General features: G+C 42.1%; 1 protein-coding gene across 1 annotated transcript in view; it reads right to left on the bottom strand.

Annotated features, from left to right (window-relative positions):
* GRM8 (glutamate metabotropic receptor 8) overlaps positions 1–19,260 on the bottom strand; it is a 496,728-nt gene that overhangs the window by 55,238 nt on the left and 422,230 nt on the right. Inside the window, exon 9 of the mRNA XM_054022770.1 lies at positions 10,735–11,670. Coding sequence (XP_053878745.1) covers positions 10,735–11,670 — 936 coding nt within the window. The remainder of the gene's footprint in view (positions 1–10,734; positions 11,671–19,260) is intronic.

The raw sequence follows: 19,260 nt of genomic DNA, 5'->3' as shown, positions 1-19,260 counted from the left end.
ATATTTTCAGGACAAAAAGCTGTTAACAAGATTAAAAGTGGTGCAAAATAAACCTATTCTTGTCAAGACAAAGAAGAATATGAAAGAACATACTGCATATAGGCCAAATCTTAAATCTACCCCCAAAGATGACTGGGGGGAATAGACTCCTTCCCTCAGGCAATGAAGCAGCTTTGCAGAACACTCTACACAGGCTTCATGAGACAATGCACGAAGTGTAGCAGCCTGCTTCGGTCCCAACACACTTCCTCTAAGGGCGAGCTGGAGGATTTTACATGAACATGAGCATTGCCCAACAGGAAGCTTCTGTGGAGATGGGCTCTGTGCTACGTTGCTGGATACAAACTCGCACATCCACACACATCTAGTGCTCACCTCACACAACAGAACTGCACTGCTTCTACTACCAAGAGGTGGGAACTGGATTTGCTCTTTAATCCATTTTCTTGACCTATGATACACACTTTACCAGGATCACCTTGACATTAATCAGCGCACACATTGAGGCTAGGCTTGCAAATGAGCAAAGGAAACCACATTTACTAAACTGTTAAAATTGCTGAATATCCTTAGATGCAGTGTGCAAGGGCGTGTTTGTCATGCCCTGACCACTGGAGCACAAAGTGATTGAAAATGAAAAGTGAGTTGTACTGTCAGGGCCATAGCCTGCCATTATTTTTTATGCAAAACTATCAGTGACTTTGTTGGCCATTCTGCTCAGAATAATGATAGGGTACAGAAACACCTGTCACAGCCAATATGGTTGTGCAGCTAGACACAATGTTATTACAATGGTTAAAGTTTTTACAAACCACTCAAGACTAAGCAGTGACCTAGTTGTTACCGTAAAAAAACCATTCCATTCATATATGTTGCCATAAAATGTTTGTCTAAACTTTCAACAGTTTTTGACTTTGTTTCTCACTTCATTCAGGCTATGTCTACACTATGCAACATGGTTGTGTCATTACAGCTGTGCTGCTAAAAGGCGGGCAGTGTAGCCGCTGTTTGTCAGCAGGAGAAAGCTCTCCTGCCGACAAAATACTTCCACCACCAACGAGCAGCGTTAGCTTTGTCACCAGGAGAGTGCTCCTGCCAACAGAGCGCTGTTCACACCAGCGCTTGTCATCGACAAAACTTTTGTCTTTCAGGCTGTTTTTTTAACACTTCTGAAAGACAAACGTTACGTCGTTCAGTTACCAATGTAGACATAGCCTCAAGCTGCCCTAATAGCCCTGCTTTCTCAGAAGCTATCTGCAGAGAGCTAAGAAGCTGGTGCCTAAGACAAAAATTTGGGCTGAATTCCACATTTTTGATCAACAAAGCCTTGAAGAAAACCACCCCATTCATTCAAAGAGCACAGTGAAAGGAACAATATATACTGCACGGGAATCAGGTGTATGCAGTGTATGCAGATAAGATGAAATTCTTGCCTATGAAGAGGACCAGCACATGGCCTATGTGCCATATACATCCCACTATGGATATGTCTACACTCCACAATTTGGATGAAGAGGGTGTGAACAGCAGTGCACACCAAAGTTCCATGCTGTAATTCCCCCTGTGGACAGTGCAGGTGCAAGCTTAAAGGTCCCAAGATCACATGGAGCATAAGCAGTGACTTACTGTCTTTCACTGGTTATCTGGATCGTGAGTGGGAGAGAAAGGGATAATAGCCTTGCAGTACTTCTGCATTCACTAGTTGAACAAGTGGACAGAAGCGGCTCTGATCCACAACTGCACAGGGGAGCTGCACTGTCTGACACATAAGGGGAAGTGTGCTGCTCCAGGTATAGGCCTGGAGCAGGGTACTTCCCCCACAGAGCTCATGGAGCCTAAATTCTGAGTCAGACCATAGTTCCCATTCTGCTCCTGGAGCATCGTAAAAAACACACAGTCCCTTGCTCAGCCCTTTGAAGATATCAAATGTCATGATTTATTTGAGATTACTAGCAAAAGTTTAAAACCGAATAACTATTTAATTAATAAAATACATTTCTGGAACAACAAAAAACTTAGGGCCTGATTCTCTTCTCACTTAACTGGTGCAAATCAAGAGTAATGCCACTGAAATCAGTTGAGTTCAACTGGAGCAAAAATAGTGAAAGTGAGAGGAATATCAGTCCCACAGTCTGCTAAGTGTGTACACTGATGGGTCTACCAAAAAAGCGTTTATCAACACTAGCTGAATTCTTAAGTGGTTTGTTACACAGGAGCGAAGGATTCAATTAAACTCAATACAGACATTAGTAACAAGATGAAAGAAATTTTAACATGATGAGTTCCCTTTCTCAAGGTCTGCTTTCTTTCTTTGGTGCTGAGATGTGCACACGATGGACTACCTTCAGAGACACATCTCTGAATATCATCAGGACTAGGGGGATGATATTTTGAGATGAAGAAAACTTGGAGTGCAGGCTGGTTCATTAGCAAAGTATGAACCATTATCAGACATTTTGCTTTCTTAATGTAACCTTCAAATCATTTTGAATTCATCATAAGTGAAATAAAAATTAGAAGAAAAATATTTGACCAACATCTCCAGAAATGTAGGGTGGGCAGAGGGAATTTACCTGCACCAGAGTTCTCAAGCTTTTTCATCGTTTGGACCACATTTTAATAGATAGTCTCCTGGGGTCGCATCTCCCTCCCATTGGAAATTGAATAATATCCTTATTACAAGTACAGCAATAGTTTGCATGGACAATTAGTATTATGAAATGATCAGATGTATTTTGATCTTCTTTTAAGTGACTTAGCAGCTGGTAACAAGTAGGAGAGCCATGTCATTTGACCAGCAAGTTCTCTGCACACTACCAGCTGTTACTCCATCAATCACCTTGGGTCTATGTACAACAGCTTAAGAACTGTGGGACTAGTAAGGTAGTAAGAATAATAATGTATGGGAACACTCATATGATCTGTTTATGCCATACTTTTTAATTTGCCTTTACTCCACTTGTTGGAGAAAAGATCAAAGTTGTAGGCATAGTTTGGAAATATACTGAAATGTTCCTGTCTCTTTAAATTACCCCTTGCAGTTATTTCACTGCTTTCGGAGTGGGGGGAGGAATGGGGAGACGGGAGAATGACTTAGTGTTTTCTCTGGGTCCTTTTTCCTTATCAAAAAGTGCAGCCTCCTTTCTTTTGCAAAATGGAAAACAAGTATTGGTATATTCACTCAAAACAGAAAAGTGCTAGGCTAATATAATAAATTATATCTTTATTATCTGAATGAACATGATTCATCCACCTGTCAAAACTTGTAAAACAAGTAATGCAAGGAAATTAAAGTAGATCTTTTCACCAAATAGAGATGTATTTTAGACAGTCATTTATCCTTTGCCGATTCTTGTGCAGTCTGCCGTTGTAACTTAATTTTACCCTGTGGTTCATAAAACATCTGTTTTAATCATTCAGCCAACTTCACTTTTTATTCTACAGCATTCCAACCATCATGACATTTTAAGAGATCTCTATTTCAGAAAATCCCAATACTTTAACATTCTGCCATACAAATGAGAGGTCAAAGGATATGCAGACTGGAATGCTATCTTGTACAGTTTTTCTGCTTTCCACTTCAAGCACCTCAGTGACATTTACTTCTGCGTTAAGGATATAGTGTTTTATGTCTTGAGGACAATTTTTTCCCATTATCCCAATATATCTTTGAAATACCTTTCAATGCTCTTAGTAGGTTTCCTTTTTTTATAATGGAAGACAACAGCATAATCATGAAGTGACAAAATGACGAAAGAGAAAGTCAGTCCAACAATACTCAGCAGAGTCATTACCCTTTTTTGCTCCTACACTTAGGCTCACGATGGAAACTGCTGATGAACAAAACCTGCATACTGTTCTTGTCTGCATCTGTGAATCCCGCTAGTAGCAACAGCCACAAACTGAAATTCTGCAGAAATGATAATCAGAAGAATGGCTTTCTTAGGCATGTATGTCGGTTTCATGTTCTGCTGGTTGAGATTCAAGATAACTGAAGTGTCTGGAAATTTATAAAAGTCATCAGACTAGGATCAAGAAAGGTTCAGAAGGTTTTTGTGCCTTTGCTTATTTGCTACTTTTTTTTCTCATATGTTTCTAAATCCTCCCAACTACGTTTTATTTTTACACCTACATACTTACAGATAACCAGAAGGTGAGTAGAAAAACGATCATAATGGGGCTATTAATTACAAGCTACATACCTTGGGCCAGAACTTGAACTGGGGTACATCAGCCTAGCTCTATTGACTTCAGTGAAGTTACACTGATTTCCACCAGCTGAGGATTTGGCCTAGTAATTATAATCTTGAATACCCACATAAACCTTTTCTTTTCCTCAATCTCCAGTGCCTCTTACATATGTCTAAAGTTCAATCCAGCATCTGGTTCATTAAGACACTGACTCAGCAGTCTACCCCATTCAGCAAAACACTTAAGCACATTCTTAACTTTCAGCATGTGCTTGAGACAATTAACATCAGTGCTTAATTGTTGACTTAATGGATCAGGGTCCACATTTTTTCTAATAGTTGTACATTCAAACTCAGCTTCATCCTGTCCAAAAACTCACTGGACTCTTACATCTTCTAGGATTTCTTCAAATACCACTAACGTCAATGGGCATCTTTCCATAGATTAATGGACTTTGGATCAGGCTTTCTGTTAGTTTCAAATAGCAAGCTGTTTAAATTACCTTGTCTCTCAGTTTATCCATGTAAATATCTTGGGAGTGTGTAGGGAGCCAGGATGGCTGCTCTCCGAGCCTGAGGGTAAAGGGCTGCTCGCTCAGCCTGAGTGGGCGGGCCAGGCCAAGCTCGCTCCACCCCCCGGAAGGGGAGGGGTGGAACAAGAAGTATAAAGGGCAGGGCCCTTATCTCAGTCAGTGCAGCACCAGGGAGGGAGGCAGATGCAGAACGTGGGCTGCTCCCTTCAGATCCTGCTGCCACGCCAGGGGAGGCCCTGGACCCCCAGTGGAAACCTCACCTGGAGGAAGGACTGGGGCTGCCGGAACTGCCTGCTGCCGAGTACCCAGAGGGACTGGAGGAGCCGGAGAGGGAGCTGCCAGCAGCCGAGGACCGGGAGGAGCTGGAGGAGCCTGAGCCCGAAGGGGAGCTGGAGCTGCCGAAAGTGGACTACCCCGACGCACTGGCGGGACCAGACGGATTCGGATGAGCAATCGGGTAGGAAGTAGCCCAGGGACAGAGCCCCACAGTGGTGAGTCTATATAGCGGAAGGACCCCATTGACCCAGTGGCGGGACCCTCGTCCGGCCACTGTCAGGACCCTGGGCTGGAACGCAGTGGGGTAGGTGGGCCTGCGTTTCCCTACCCGGCCGACCCATGGCGGGACCTTTGCCGGCGCTCCCCTGCCTGAGGGGCGTGCCACAGACCTTTGCCAGCGCTCCCCTGCCTGAGTGGCGCGCTACTGACCTTTGCCGGCGCTCCTCTGCCTCAGGGGCGCGCTACGGACCCTTGCTGGCGCAACCCCTGCCTGAGGGGCGCGCCACGGACCTTTGCCGGCGCTCCTCTGCCTGAGGTGCGTGCCACTGACCTTTGCCGGCGCAACCCCTGCCTGAGGGGCACGCCACGGACCTTAGCTGGCACAACCCCTGCCTGAGGGGCGCGCCACGGACCTTAGCCGGCACAACCCCTATCTGAGGGGCTCGCTACGGACCTTTGCCGGCGCTCCCCTGCCTGAGGGGCACGCTACAGACACTAGCTGGCGTCCTTCCCGCCACTAATTCCCCAGTGGCAGAGGCGTGACCCAGGCCAGCCAGTGACGTCGTAGCTCCCCACCGCCCCCTAGCGGGCAGGTGGACCGACACCGATCACAGAGTGAAAGAACAATAAGAAAATAAGAACATAAGAATGGCCATACTGTGTCAGACCAAAGGTCCATCCACCCAGTACCCTGTCTACCGACAGTGGACAATGCCAGGTGCCCCAGAGGGAGTGAACCTAACAGGTAATGATCAAGTGATCTCTCTCCTGCCATCCATCTCCATCCTCTGACAAACAGAGGCTAGGGACACCATTCCTTACCCATCATGGCTGATAGACATTAATAGACTTAACCTTCATGAATTTATGTAGTTCTCTTTGAAACCCTGTTATAGTCCTAGCCTTCACAACCTCCTCAGGCAAGGAGTTCCACAGGTTGACCATGTGCTGTGTGAAGAACAACTTCCTTTTATTTGTTTTAAACCTGCTGCCCATTAATTTCATTTGGTGGCCCCTAGTTCTTATATTATGGGAACAAGTAAATAACTTTTCTTTATTCACTTTCTTCACTCCACTCATGATTTTATATACCTCTATCATATCCCCCCCTTAGTCTCCTCTTTTCCAAACTGAAAAGTCCTAGCCTCTTTAATCTCTCCTATTATGGGATCAGTTCCAAAACCCTAATCATTTTAGTTGCCCTTCTCTGAACCTTTTCTAATGCCAGTATATCTTTTTTGAGATGAGGAGACCACATCTGTACGCAGTATTCAAGATGTGGATTTATATAAGTGCAATAAGATATTCTCCATCTTATTCTCTATCCCTTTTTAAATGATTCTTAACATCCTGTTTGCTTTTTTAACTGCCGCTGCACACTGCGTGGACATCTTCAGAGAACTATCCATGATGACTCCAAGATCTCTTTCCTGATTAGTTGTAGCTAAATTAGCCCCCATCATATTGTATATATAGTTGGGGTTATTTTTTCCAATGTGCATTACTTTACATTTGTGCACATTAAATTTCATTTGCCATTTTGTTGCCCAATCACTTAGTTTTGTGAGATCTTTTTGAAGTTCTTCACAGTCTGCTTTGGTCTTAACTATCTTGAGCAGTTTAGTATCGTCTGCAAACTTTGCCACCTCACTATTTAACCCTTTCTCCAGATCATTTATAAATAAGTTGAATAGGATTGGTCCGAGGACTGACCCTTGAGGAACACCACTAGTTACCCCTCTCCATTCTGAAAATTTACCATTTATTCCTACCCTTTGTTCCCTGTTTTTTAACCAGTTCTCAATCCATGAAAGGATCTTCCCTCTTATCCCATGACAACTTAATTTATGTAAGAGCCTTTGGTGAAGGACCTTGTCAAAGGCTTTCTGGAAATCTAAGTACACTATGTCCACTGGATCCCCCTTGTCCACATGTTTGTTGACCCCTTCAAAGAACTCTGATAGATTAGTAAGACATGATTTCCCTGTACAGAAACCATGTTGACTTTTGCCCAACAATTTATGTTCTTCTATGTGTCTGTGATGTTAGAGTTACTGGTCTGTAATTGCTGGGATCACCTCTAGAGCCCTTTTTAAATATTGGTGTTATATTAGCTATCTTCCAATCATTGGGTACAGAAGCTGATTTAAAGGACAAGTTACAAACCATAGTTAATAGTTCCGCAATTTCACATTTGAGTTCTCTCAGAACTCTTGGGTGAATGCCATCTGGTCCCAGTGACTTGTTACTGTTAAGTTTATCAATTAATTCTAAAACCTCCTCTAGTGACACTTCAATCTGTGACAATTCCTCAGATTTGTCACCTACAAAGGCAGCTCAGGTTTGGGAATCTCCCTAACATCCTCAGCCGTGAAGACTGAAGCAAAGCAAATAGGAGATACCAAAACATTTTCTACCTAAATTGTGTGCTCATTAGTTCTTGGAATGGGCAATTGCATATATGTATATGATCTTCCCAGAAAATATATTGGTTTCTGCTGCTTGTTGTGGGTATCAGTAACATTTAGGGGATAAGGAAGTGCCCATCAGGAAGCAGGGCCTGCAGCAGAGCCAGTCCCTCTGCAACCTACCCAGTGCAGCTGGCCTATACTAGGCTGCCTGAATGGCTACACCACCTTATTGGCTGGAAAAGTCAGCAGACCGGCTCTTAATCCCCATAGCAGTACCACCACCATCACTATCACCACAGTGACTGCTCAAAGCATATCCCATGGCTGCAAGAGCTCCTGTGCCTGGTTGCCCCCAGCCCTGCTCTGGGCCTGTTTCTGCCTTGGACCCAGCCTTGCCTGTCTTGCCTCATTCCAGGTTAACTGGTTCTGACCCTTGACTCCAATTCCTGACTTCTGACTCCAGCTCCAACTCCTGCTCAGGTCACTAGGCCCCTGATTCCTGCTCACGCCCCAGTCCTGACAGTACCCCAGAACACTTTCAGAGATGTTTTAACAATTTATTATTATTATTTATTATTATGATGATGAATAGGAGCCTGTCTAGAGATACAGATGCTGTAAAATACCAGTTGGGAATAGATTTGGGATGTAAAGACTGCCTTGCTCAATTTTATTCCCTTCAGCATTTCAAGAATGCAAACCTTGCTCTTATTCAGTGCTTTAAGTTCCCTAATTTATAGCTAGATTCCCTTTGAACAAACTCAAGCCACATAGCCAAATAAGATGAGGGCTCTAAAATAACTGCAGACAAGGTTCAAGGTGATGAGCCCCTCAGAAACCACCTCTTCATTTAATTTATCCCATCATTTCCTTATCAGATAAAAATAGGTGTACAAAAAGCAATTCCAATTACCATAATTCCAATTACCATATTTTATAGTGTATTAGCTTTCTTTAGAACATGTCTTTAGAAGTTCGATATTAACTGAGAAAACTACAAGTAACTTTGCCTGAGTATATTCAGACACTTATTATATACGTGAGCAATAGTCATTACATTTTTGTCCCATTTAGAGAAACAATTTAATTGCATGCATGCTTGAACTATTGTGATGATGTCCATAAGGCTTGGTGTGGAAACATGTTTTTATTTACAACAAAAAGCAGAAAGGCTGAAAGAATTATTTGAATTGCAAAACTACTGTATTAGCATTTTAATTTGTTTTTTCCCCTCCTGAAAGTCATTATATGAAGAACAAGAATAACCGATCATTTTTTAAAAATGCAACAACTAACTAACAGTTTAGTGCCAGAATCCAGGAGATTTAGTTATGTTCATATGTCCACTTTGGGAGTTCACATAAGAAACCAAATAGAGGGGTTATTATTCTCTTCTTTAGAAGTGGAGAGTGTGTCATCTCTTGCATCAAATAAATGTGGACCTATTGTATAAATTAAAAGTGATTGCGGAACCACCGGCCAAATAGCATTTTCCATTATCCAGAAATACATTTGTTTAGTCACAAATACCATCCCTTGCTAAATTCAGCATGCCTTGAATGGTAAAACATTCTCTTTCAAATAATACGTATTGCATCTCTATCCACACAAGTCTTTCCTGACTTAAACCTATACATAAAAACATCAGCATTTAAACTCTGTTCATACATATGATTATCAGCTAAAAGTATTTCCGTGTTCCAATTATAAGTGTCAGAATTCTTCAGCTTTACTTACTGCACCTACGCTGTGCCACTACCTTAGGGCTTAATTCTCCATAAAATATTAATGGCCTTTCATTCTGAACAAGGCCATGCAAGTCATGGCAGGTTACAGATCTTGGCTTTGTGGCAGTCTGACCTATTCAGCAGTGAGCGTGCTTAATGCTTTTTTTTTTTAAAGAAACCTGGGTGAAAGCCACATTGATCTATAGAAGTGAAAAAGATCATACTAATGAGCTCTGCTCCCCCTGAAAACTTTTACGCCTGAATCAGCAGGTGTTTTATTGAGTCACACAATAACATTTTGAATTTTGAAGCCAAGGGGGTTATGCCAGCTGAAAGCATGTAGCCGTTTCCATATACATTGATGGGGATAGATTCTGTAGTCCATTTTCTGGAAAATATTTTGGATATTTTAAAAAAATAATTTTTAAAAAAATCACCCATTAGGAATGGGAGCAGGAGGAGAATCTGGTTCAGGGATTCATACCCTACATTTCTGCTTTTCAAGATTTTTCCAAACCATCTTGGCGATTGATCTGTGTTTTATTGCTCTTTCCTAGTAGATTTGCCATCTTTCCCAATGTCAGCTGGAGACAAACTCGCATAGCTGACGTGTCTCTGTCTTCCCATTAGAAGCAAGAGAGATAGAGTTAAATGTTTGAGGCATTGTATATGGTTCTCCCTGACTGATAAGGATCTTGTCAACTGAACAAGGAAGAACTGACCTCTGAACATGTTAGACTGAATCTCTCATCAAAAGAGCTCATTTTCATGAGCCTAATTTCTCAAGGAGCTATTAATTAATTAACTGAGCCCTTCTGTAAGGTTTTATATGAGATCAATATTCAATTTACTGGGCATTTTTCTCCCCATATTTGTATTTATTTATTTATTTACTTACTTACTTACTTATGTGTGTGGCTGACAGGTAAAGGTAATGACTTTCATTCTACCCAAACATTCTTCTTCATTATTTTTGACAAGTGTAAATAGATCTTTGCAGCGTTTTGAAATCTATCTATCTGCATCAGTTCTGTGCTAGGCAGCAAACATTTATAACGTTTCATATAACAGACTGGAGCATCATGAAAGGATAATAATACACATTAGTGGAAGCAGTCATTTAAGGAAAAGATGTATCCAGAAAATGACCAAGTTATTATGGCAATCATGTCATAGTCAGATCCCAGATCTTGTTACAAAACCCAGGAAATGTACTTTTCCAAAGACACATGCCATTACCTTCCATTTCCTAATAGTCTAGGAATTTGTGTTCACATTCAGAATTAGTAATTTATAAGACTGAATTAATGTAATTTTACAAATATTGTAACTGAACAAGGCAGGTTAATATTTGATTCTTAATTTTATTGTCACTTACCTTCTCTGTGGACTGCGCAGTACCAAAAAAGATTGGAATAAAAGCTAACCAAATTATGCAGGTGGTGTACATAGTAAATCCAATGGGTTTTGCTTCATTGAAGGTCTCTGGAACCCCTCTTGTTTTAATAGCATACACAGTGCATGTGACCATCAAGAGAATACTGTATCCAAGGGAACAAATGAGAGAAAGATCAGAAATGTCACATTTGAGAACTCCCCTGGCATTTTCTGGATCAAGTGTCCTCTGCTCTCCATAGTCTACTACGATATGTGGTGGATCAACAGCAAACCAGACGAAGACTCCAAGAAGCTGCATGGATATGAGGCTGAAAGTGATCACCAACTGGGAAGCCGGGCTAATAAACTTTGGAGCTGTGACAGATTTTTTACCTTGCTCAAATATTCTGTGGATTCTATTAGTTTTTGTGAGCAAGGCAGAGTAACTGAAGCACATGCCGAGTCCTAAAAAGAGCCGTCGAAATGAGCAGATCACTGTGTCCGGAGCGGCGATCATTAAAAAAGTGATAGAGTAACAGAGAAAAATCCCAGTCAATAGCACGTAGCTGAGTTCGCGGCCAGATGCCCTGACGATGGGTGTGTCATTGTAGCGGACAAATGTCACGATGACAAAGGTGGTTGCAATAATTCCGAGAATAGCTATGAACACGGGCACGATGGCCCAGGGAGAATGCCATTCCAGTTTGATTATTGGAATAAGCTGGCAATCTGTGCGGTTGGCATTTGGTCGCTTATTAAATGGGCATAGTTCACAGGTGAGCTCATCCACTTGGTAATGGTACCCTTCACAGCGTTCACAGTGCCAACAGCAAGGCACTCCCTTTACTGTTTTCTTTCTTTCCCCAGGTTTACAGGGCAGGCTGCAAACAGATGCTGGATGAGTATGATCTCTGCTAGCCCACTGCATGTCTTCTACCTACGGGTATAAAAAATTAATGAGCCTTCCATTTTCCTTCATTTATAATATCCTAATCCTGGCCACAGGTTTGTCATAAATCATGGTGTGCTGACAGTACAAATACAGTTTACTATAATAAGAAACCTGTTTCTTTCCCTTATATTGACTTTATGAAAGTGTTAAATGATTGTGCCCAATAAATCATTCATGCCATGGGCTTGATGAGTGTCATTAGTTTCTATTTACCTCTTTACTGCTGACCAAATTGACATCTGTAAAGAGATTTATTGACTCCAGGCTAGTTTAAAAGCAAAAAGTCCTAAATAAAGAAGTTTATAAACTAATCACATGCAAGTATAAATACCAGTAGTTTTCAAACATTTAATTAGGAAATGTGGAGTATGTGGGTTTGGAATTAATTTCTGGTACGGCAAAAGGACAGATTGAAATCTCCATGCATCAACTCTGACAGAAATAAAAAGGACCAGGGAAGGATCCACTTCCATTTAGACATAATGCCATCTCTTCCAAGAAGAACCTGTTATCTGTTTATATGTTTTCATCCTTCAACTTTTGCTCGAAATGCATAAGAATATCTTTTCCCCCCCATTTCTAGTAGGTAAAAATATGATTAATAATTTAAAGAGATGTCACAGTTGCACTTCAGTCCTCCTGGTTTAAAAATTCCACTATCTTTTTATAGTTTAAAATTCATACACGCAGTGCAACCTTGTTTCAAAAGGCCCATCAATCCTGGATCTCTCCACAGTGACGTATAACAAATAGGACATCTCCCCCACAAAAAATAAAATAAAATCTGTAAAGAAAACTCATGAATCTAACAACGTTCTTGCTTAACTTCTGCACCTTGGCCCAGATTCTGCCACCTTTACTCAGGTTGAGTAGCACTTTGCTTCTCAAGGGGTCCCACAGATTTAAATAGAGCTACTTACAGAGTAAGGTCTTATTGCAAGGATGGCAGAATCTGGCCCTTCCCTTTGTGCCCCATCTTTCATGTGTACATTATTTCATTAGATTGTAAGCTCTTAAGTGCAGGGACTGGGTCTTCATACTTGCCTGTAAAGTGCCTAGCACAGTTTTGGATTTATAAATTGTATTTATAAGTAAAACAGCAATAATAAACTTCCATATGGCATAGGTGTTTTCACCTTCCGCTGGCAGAGGACAGAGTAAGGCCAGTATGGAAAGGGTGCTAATTTTGGCCTTAGCAGTTCCAGTTGTATTGCCACAAATTTCAGTGAGTGTTAGGCAGCTGCTTGACCCCCTCAGTCCCCTGCCTCCAAGCAGCCAAGCACCAACCATACAGCCATGTTGACTTGACAGTGGAGCCTCCGTTCTGCTCTTCTGTGCCATAGGGGACCTTCTGGTTCATTTTATTCTTCACAGCAAAAGTGCCCAACTATAATAATGCATCAAACATAAACACACTCATAAAGCCAAGTCTCTAGGGCCTAGATCTTCAAAGGGATTTCGTCATCTAACTCCCATTACAATCAATGGGAGTTTAGGTACCTAAATATCTTTGATGATCTGGGTCTAAGGGCCTGATGAAAACTTCACTCAAGTCTATAGGAGTATGTCTACACTGCAATATAACAGTTGTGCCTAACCTGTGTCAGCTAGGGTTGCCAACTTTCTAATTGCACAAAACCGAACACTCTTGCCCCGCCTCCTTCCCCGCCCCTTCTGTAAGGCCCTGCCCCCACCACATCCTGGCCAATGGGAACTGCAGAGCCGACGCTCAGGGTGGGGGCAGCACGTGGAGGGTCCCTGGCCACCCTGCACCTAGGGGCCGGACATGCCAGTCACTTCCGGGGAACTGTGCAGAGCCAGAGCAGGCAGGGAACCTGCCTTAGCCCCGCTGTGCCACTGACTGGACTTTTAAAGGCCCAGTCAGCAGTGCTTACTGGAGCCACCAGGGTCCCTTTTCGACTGGGCATTCCGGTCAAAAACTGGACGCCTGGCAACCCTAGTGTCAGCTGACTCAAGGTCATGGCAGTGTTCCGTCTAATTTTTCCCACATATGTATGGAATGGGTTTTATTATGTGCACCAATATGGAAGTGATGTGTGACACATCACCTCTATATCAGTTCACATAACAAAATTCATATGGTGGGGGTGGGGCCAATGGGTTCAGAGTGTGGGAGGGGGGCTCAGGGCTGTGGCAGAGGATTAGGGGGTGAGGGCTCCAGAGTGGGGCCATGGATGAGGGGCTCAGGGCTGGGGCAGAGGTTTAGGGTTTGGGGGGGAGGTGAGGGCTCTGCCTGGGGGTGCAGGCTCTGAGGTGAGGCTGGGGATGAGGGGTTTGGGATGCAGGCTGCCCAGGGGCTACAGCGGGGAGAGAGGACTCCCCCCAGCTCTTTCTCTTCACAGAGGCACCTGGGCTGGAGGAGGTGGGGGAGAGGCGCCTCTCCCCTGGCTGCGGCAGGTCCATGCCGGGGCTGGGGTGAGGCCGGGGGAGGGACTTGGCCACTGCAAGTCCGAGGCAGGTCCCTGCTGGGGCCGGCAGGAAAAGGCGCCTCTCCTCACCATGGCAGGTCCATGCTAGGGGCGCGGCATCTCTCCCTCCGCAGCCGTGAGCCCATGCGCAGTTTAGGGGGAACATAAGTCATGAGGCTCAGGCTACAGGACTGTAAAATTGCAGTGTAGACTTTTGGGCTCAGGTTGGTGCCCAGATTCTGGGACCCCACAGGTGGGGAGAGTCCCAGAGCCTGAGCTCCAGGCCAAGCCCAAACGACTACACTGCAGTGTTTTAGCCCCACACCCCGAGCCTCACGAGCCTGAGTCAGCTGACACTGGCCAGCCAACCCGGGCCAGCTATGGGTGTTTTATCGCAGTGTAGACATACCCTGGGAGTCTTAGGCTATTCTACAGTCCTCCTGATTCTCAAGACCAGCAATCATACTATTTTGGGCAACCTAATTCATCTAATAGGAATGAAGGAAAAGTGTTGCTATGAATTCTGAATGATAACTAAAAGTACGATATTAGCACTTTTACCTCACATCGGTGTTGTGAAGATAAATACATTAAAGACTGTGAGTAATGGTAAAATATCATTCATATATATATCACTCGAGTACTTCTGAGCGTTTCCCATGTTTAGCTGAGCAAAATGGGTACAGTTTCTTTTAATCTACAACTATGCAGTATTTTACAAAATTTCATCCAGCCCTTATCACTGTTCTTGAATGTCCCTCAAAACTCTTGCAGTTAGTAAATACATTTCAATGTCTCAAAAGTTACATGATCCAGTGACAACAGGGGTAATAAATGCCCATCTGGAGAAGGTCACTAGTAATGATTCATATTATAATTTTCATTCCAGTAGATCTGGCACACAAAATATATACTACATAATTCATATTATGACAATATAATGCTACAAATATTGGAAAAACTCACCAGAAGAGCAAACTTGCTTTTTTTTCTTAAAAAAAAAAAAAAAAAAAAAAAATCATTCCAGTCTTTTAAGCCTAGAATTATCTAAAACAAAGTGATCTTTCAAGGCTCAACAAATGTACATAAAAATAGGAAATATTCAATATTTGAAGCTGGGGAGGGTTGGAATGTTTTATCCCCCTATTTCAGTTTATTTCTCCCAAATTTTCCTGTCTGAGTGATTTTTTTTAGGCTAATCTCATGATTAGATTCATAGATCCAGATTGCCCCAGACATGGAAAAAAGGTCCCTAGCAGACAGGAAATTCTGTGAGTCCCTGCTTATGGGATTGTCATTGCATCATTAAACTTTAGGAGAAAGAGGAAGTTGTTCCCAAAGAAGAAGTAGTAAGCAACTGGGCCTTCTAAATCCAAGGATAACCAGTGATCTTCAAAGTCCTTTTCCCTTCACAGAGTGTCACACGTAGGGTGACCAGATGCTAAGTGGAAAATATCGGGACCGCCGCAGGGGTTACACTTACCCGTCTGGGTCTTCGGTGGCATTTCAGTGGCGGGTAATAAACCTTGTCACCAAAGACAGAAGCACCCGCCACCGAATTGCTGCCAAAAATGGGTGAATGTAAAAAAAAACCAAACTGAAACAAAATATCGGGACAAATGGCGTCCCAACCGTACTTTGGTCAGGACGCGGGACAAACTCCTCAAAATCGGGACAGTCCCGACTCGCACGCAGCACTGCTTCTATAGAAGTCATGCACTCTACCACCTCTTCCTCCTCCTCCCAGGGCCACCCAGAGGATTCAGGGGGCCTGGGGTCTTCGGTGGCAGGTCCCGGAGCGAGTGAAGGACCCACCGCCGAATTTCTCTGAAAACTCTCGTGGGGGGGCCCTGAAAACTCTTGTGGGGGCCCCTGCGGGGCCCAGGGCCTGGGGCAAATTGCCCCACTTGCTCCCCCCTTGGGCGGCCCTGCCTCCTCCACTGCCAGAGATCCCTGCAGATCACTCAGAGACCACTCCCATGGAGGGGGATGATACCACAGAGCAAGCGTTACTTCTCTTTGGGTGTCCCCAGACATCTGCTAGAGGTCCCCTTTACTCGCAGAAAGGGAAGCAGCGATCCAGCTCACATAAATTAAAGACTGAAAAGACATGTTGCTGTAGGTCATCTAGCTGAACCCCCAGGTACCTATAAACCTCCAGTATGCTATGTACTTCTTATATTTAAAAACTTTATTTTACTTAATATGAATGTACTGAAGTAACTCAGTACATTTCACAATGGTCAGAGTCTTTTACAACACTCTCAAAAGCCCTTGCAGTTTTTCTATCATAAAGTGAAAAATATAAAAATGGATTAAGCGCCCCAAACCTCAAGGCATAATCAACTCATAAATTAACAGTATTGCATTTTTCTCTGAATTTAACTGGAGACCCACTGGTTATAAGAAAGGATAGTAAGATACGAAAAGGAGAGAGGAGAAGAAATGGGACAAGACTTTCACAATTGTTTGCCTAAAGCTAGGTTCCTAAATCAACACTGAGGCACTTAAATAAATGTTCTAATTTTCAGAATTGTTGAATGTCCATAACGTCCACTGAAGTCAAAGGGAGCTGCTGGGTGCACAGCACTTTTAGTAATCAGGTCATTTATGTTGGTGTCTAAATATGGACTTGGGGGCAGAATTTTCAAAAGTGCCTAAGGGAATGCATTTAATTCAATTCATTGATTTAAATGCAAGTTAGTCTCCTTACATGCTTGGGTGCTTTGGAAACTCCCTCATGGCTCCTATCTGCATTTTTAGATGCCTAAATGCCTTTAAAAATATCTCACAAATCTCTCTTACACACCCATTTTTTAAAAACTTGGCTTAGAAGAATAAAAATAAAAATAAGGCAAAAAGAAGATAGGAGAGAGGAGAAAGAAGAGAAAGTGCCAGTCAGAAAAAATAATAATTAGTGTATCACTTCTGGGAGTGTTTTACCCACGCTGAACAAGAAGTAGTCCTTCTGTTGCTCAGAGTCTGCAAATGTTGGCTGAGGCTCACTCAGATTATTTGATAGTCCTTGGTAAACTTCATTTCTGGTACGCTCATTTTTGTTACTTATATTTGTGTGTGCCGGCTGCTTAGTGTTCTCAACTACAATGTCATCACAAGACCAGGCAAATTACTATCTTAAATCCATCCTAATCTGTTGCACATGTTAGGTAAGTACAGAACAGGCTCGCTCAGATTTTATTATTGGTAATAGTTTAAACCTGATTATTAATTTTATTTCATTGGCTCCTCTGAATTTTTAAACCAAACTTCTTGATGGATATATGTGCTACCAAGATGTGTCTAAAGTTCCCTTAGCAAAAAGGCATTAGATGATGAGCTGCCATTTTCCACTCTCCTAATGATTATCCGCATAATAACAAAAAACAGAGTATATAATTATTTCCTTAAATTACAATATTTGTTCGTTTTAGAACTAATGTGTTAGGACACAAGAGAATGTGCCTTCCTTGCTTTTTTAAACAGGAATAACCATCATAAAAATCAACTATGGAGGAGATGTGTGCCTGACGGAGTTGTAACTTGTTCAGATTACAGCCCTAAAACTCATATCAGCTAACTAGTGAAAACACAGACTGAACAAAGTTTCATAACACTGAGTAAATAGTGCCAGCCTTTTATGAATATTACAATTACATTTGTTCTTTAACCTCTAATAACAAAACTAAAAAATAACGCTGGGAGAGCTGGGTTAATACAAGGCATGATCTGTACATGCCACAGTACAACATACAGCAGGCATATTTACAATCCAGTACCTACATTCCTTTAGCTACTCAGCAACTAATTTAATTAGCAGTGCTCTTAGAAACTAAAGGGGACCAACCATTAATGTTATTAATAGGTTGCATAACAGATTTTTGAAGCAGAGTTTCCATCATTAATGAAAACATACAAAATTCTGCCCTTCCTCAGATTCTACAGTGACCTATGACAATATCAGAAGCTGGACACACAAAGAGAGAGAAACAGATTGATCTTATCGCTGGGGCAGCCCCACTGACTTTCCTGGGAAGGACAGAATCTGAAGAATAAATCATGGTTTTATAGGGTGTTCATCAGGGCTTTATCTAAATAATATTGCAAGGACCGTAAAATTGCTTCAGGATATATAATATTATAATTTATAATTAGGAAATTACCTTGTATTTCAACTATTTAAAACATTAGTTCAGAATCTGATATTTACTCAATGATAATTCAATAACAGAAAGCTATTTCTTTAAGGATAGTGCTGTAATGAGCTAAATAATACTAGCTATAAACAGAGGAAGTCATACATTAGTAGTATCTCTCTAGGATATAAATGGTGTATTCTGATGTCATTAATGGAACAAACAGGCTCTAGTCAGGCAACTCAGTTCTTCAGAAGCATCAAGACTTCTGGGTATCAGTTAATGTGGCTTTTAAAACATATTCTAATCCTGACTTATAAAAATGACCAAGAATTAAAATGTTACCCACAGCTCTTTCTAAGAGTTTTGCTTAGTTCTGTCACAGATCCCTACAATTATTTCTTTTCTGACTAAAAGTTCATCACTGAAGCGAAACAACTGCATGATATAATAAAATTTAGTCTAATATTTAGCCTTTTGCATTCTATAATGGATCCATAACTCCCAAAGTACAAGTTAAACTCTCTCATGTACCTTGTCCAACCAAGTAATTTGAACCATAATATTCAGAAATTAAAGTGAAACTGGTTCACCAAAAGTGAATGTAATTCATTACGAGCCTAAATATGATGATCATTGGATTTGGCCTGCCAGCCAGTTTTTATAGCTCCCGAGACAGGCAGGGTGTATTTACAGGCTGAAATTACAAATATTTAAGTATGGATGTGTAGACAGGAAACAAGTCAAGGGCAACCAATCCATCAGAATGCAAACAGAGTCAGAGATAAAAACTGTCAGGAATCTGGATTGCCAATGGCAGTGTCAAGTCAGTTTCATTACTAACTTCACCATGTTTGCTGTGAAATGTCGGCCCTTGACCGCACTGCCTGATGTTTTCCTGCACATTGAATATTGGTTGTCATTTCCTGGATGCCCAGGTTTAGACTTCTGCCTAAAGCTTGACAAAAATGTTAGTTTCTAGCTGGTCTTCTACTGTACTACAATCAGTTATA

The sequence above is a fragment of the Malaclemys terrapin genome, chromosome 1, assembly GCF_027887155.1.
Source record: "Malaclemys terrapin pileata isolate rMalTer1 chromosome 1, rMalTer1.hap1, whole genome shotgun sequence".
Taxonomy (NCBI): Eukaryota; Metazoa; Chordata; order Testudines; family Emydidae; genus Malaclemys; species Malaclemys terrapin.
This window is presented reverse-complemented; position numbering and strand designations above follow the sequence as displayed.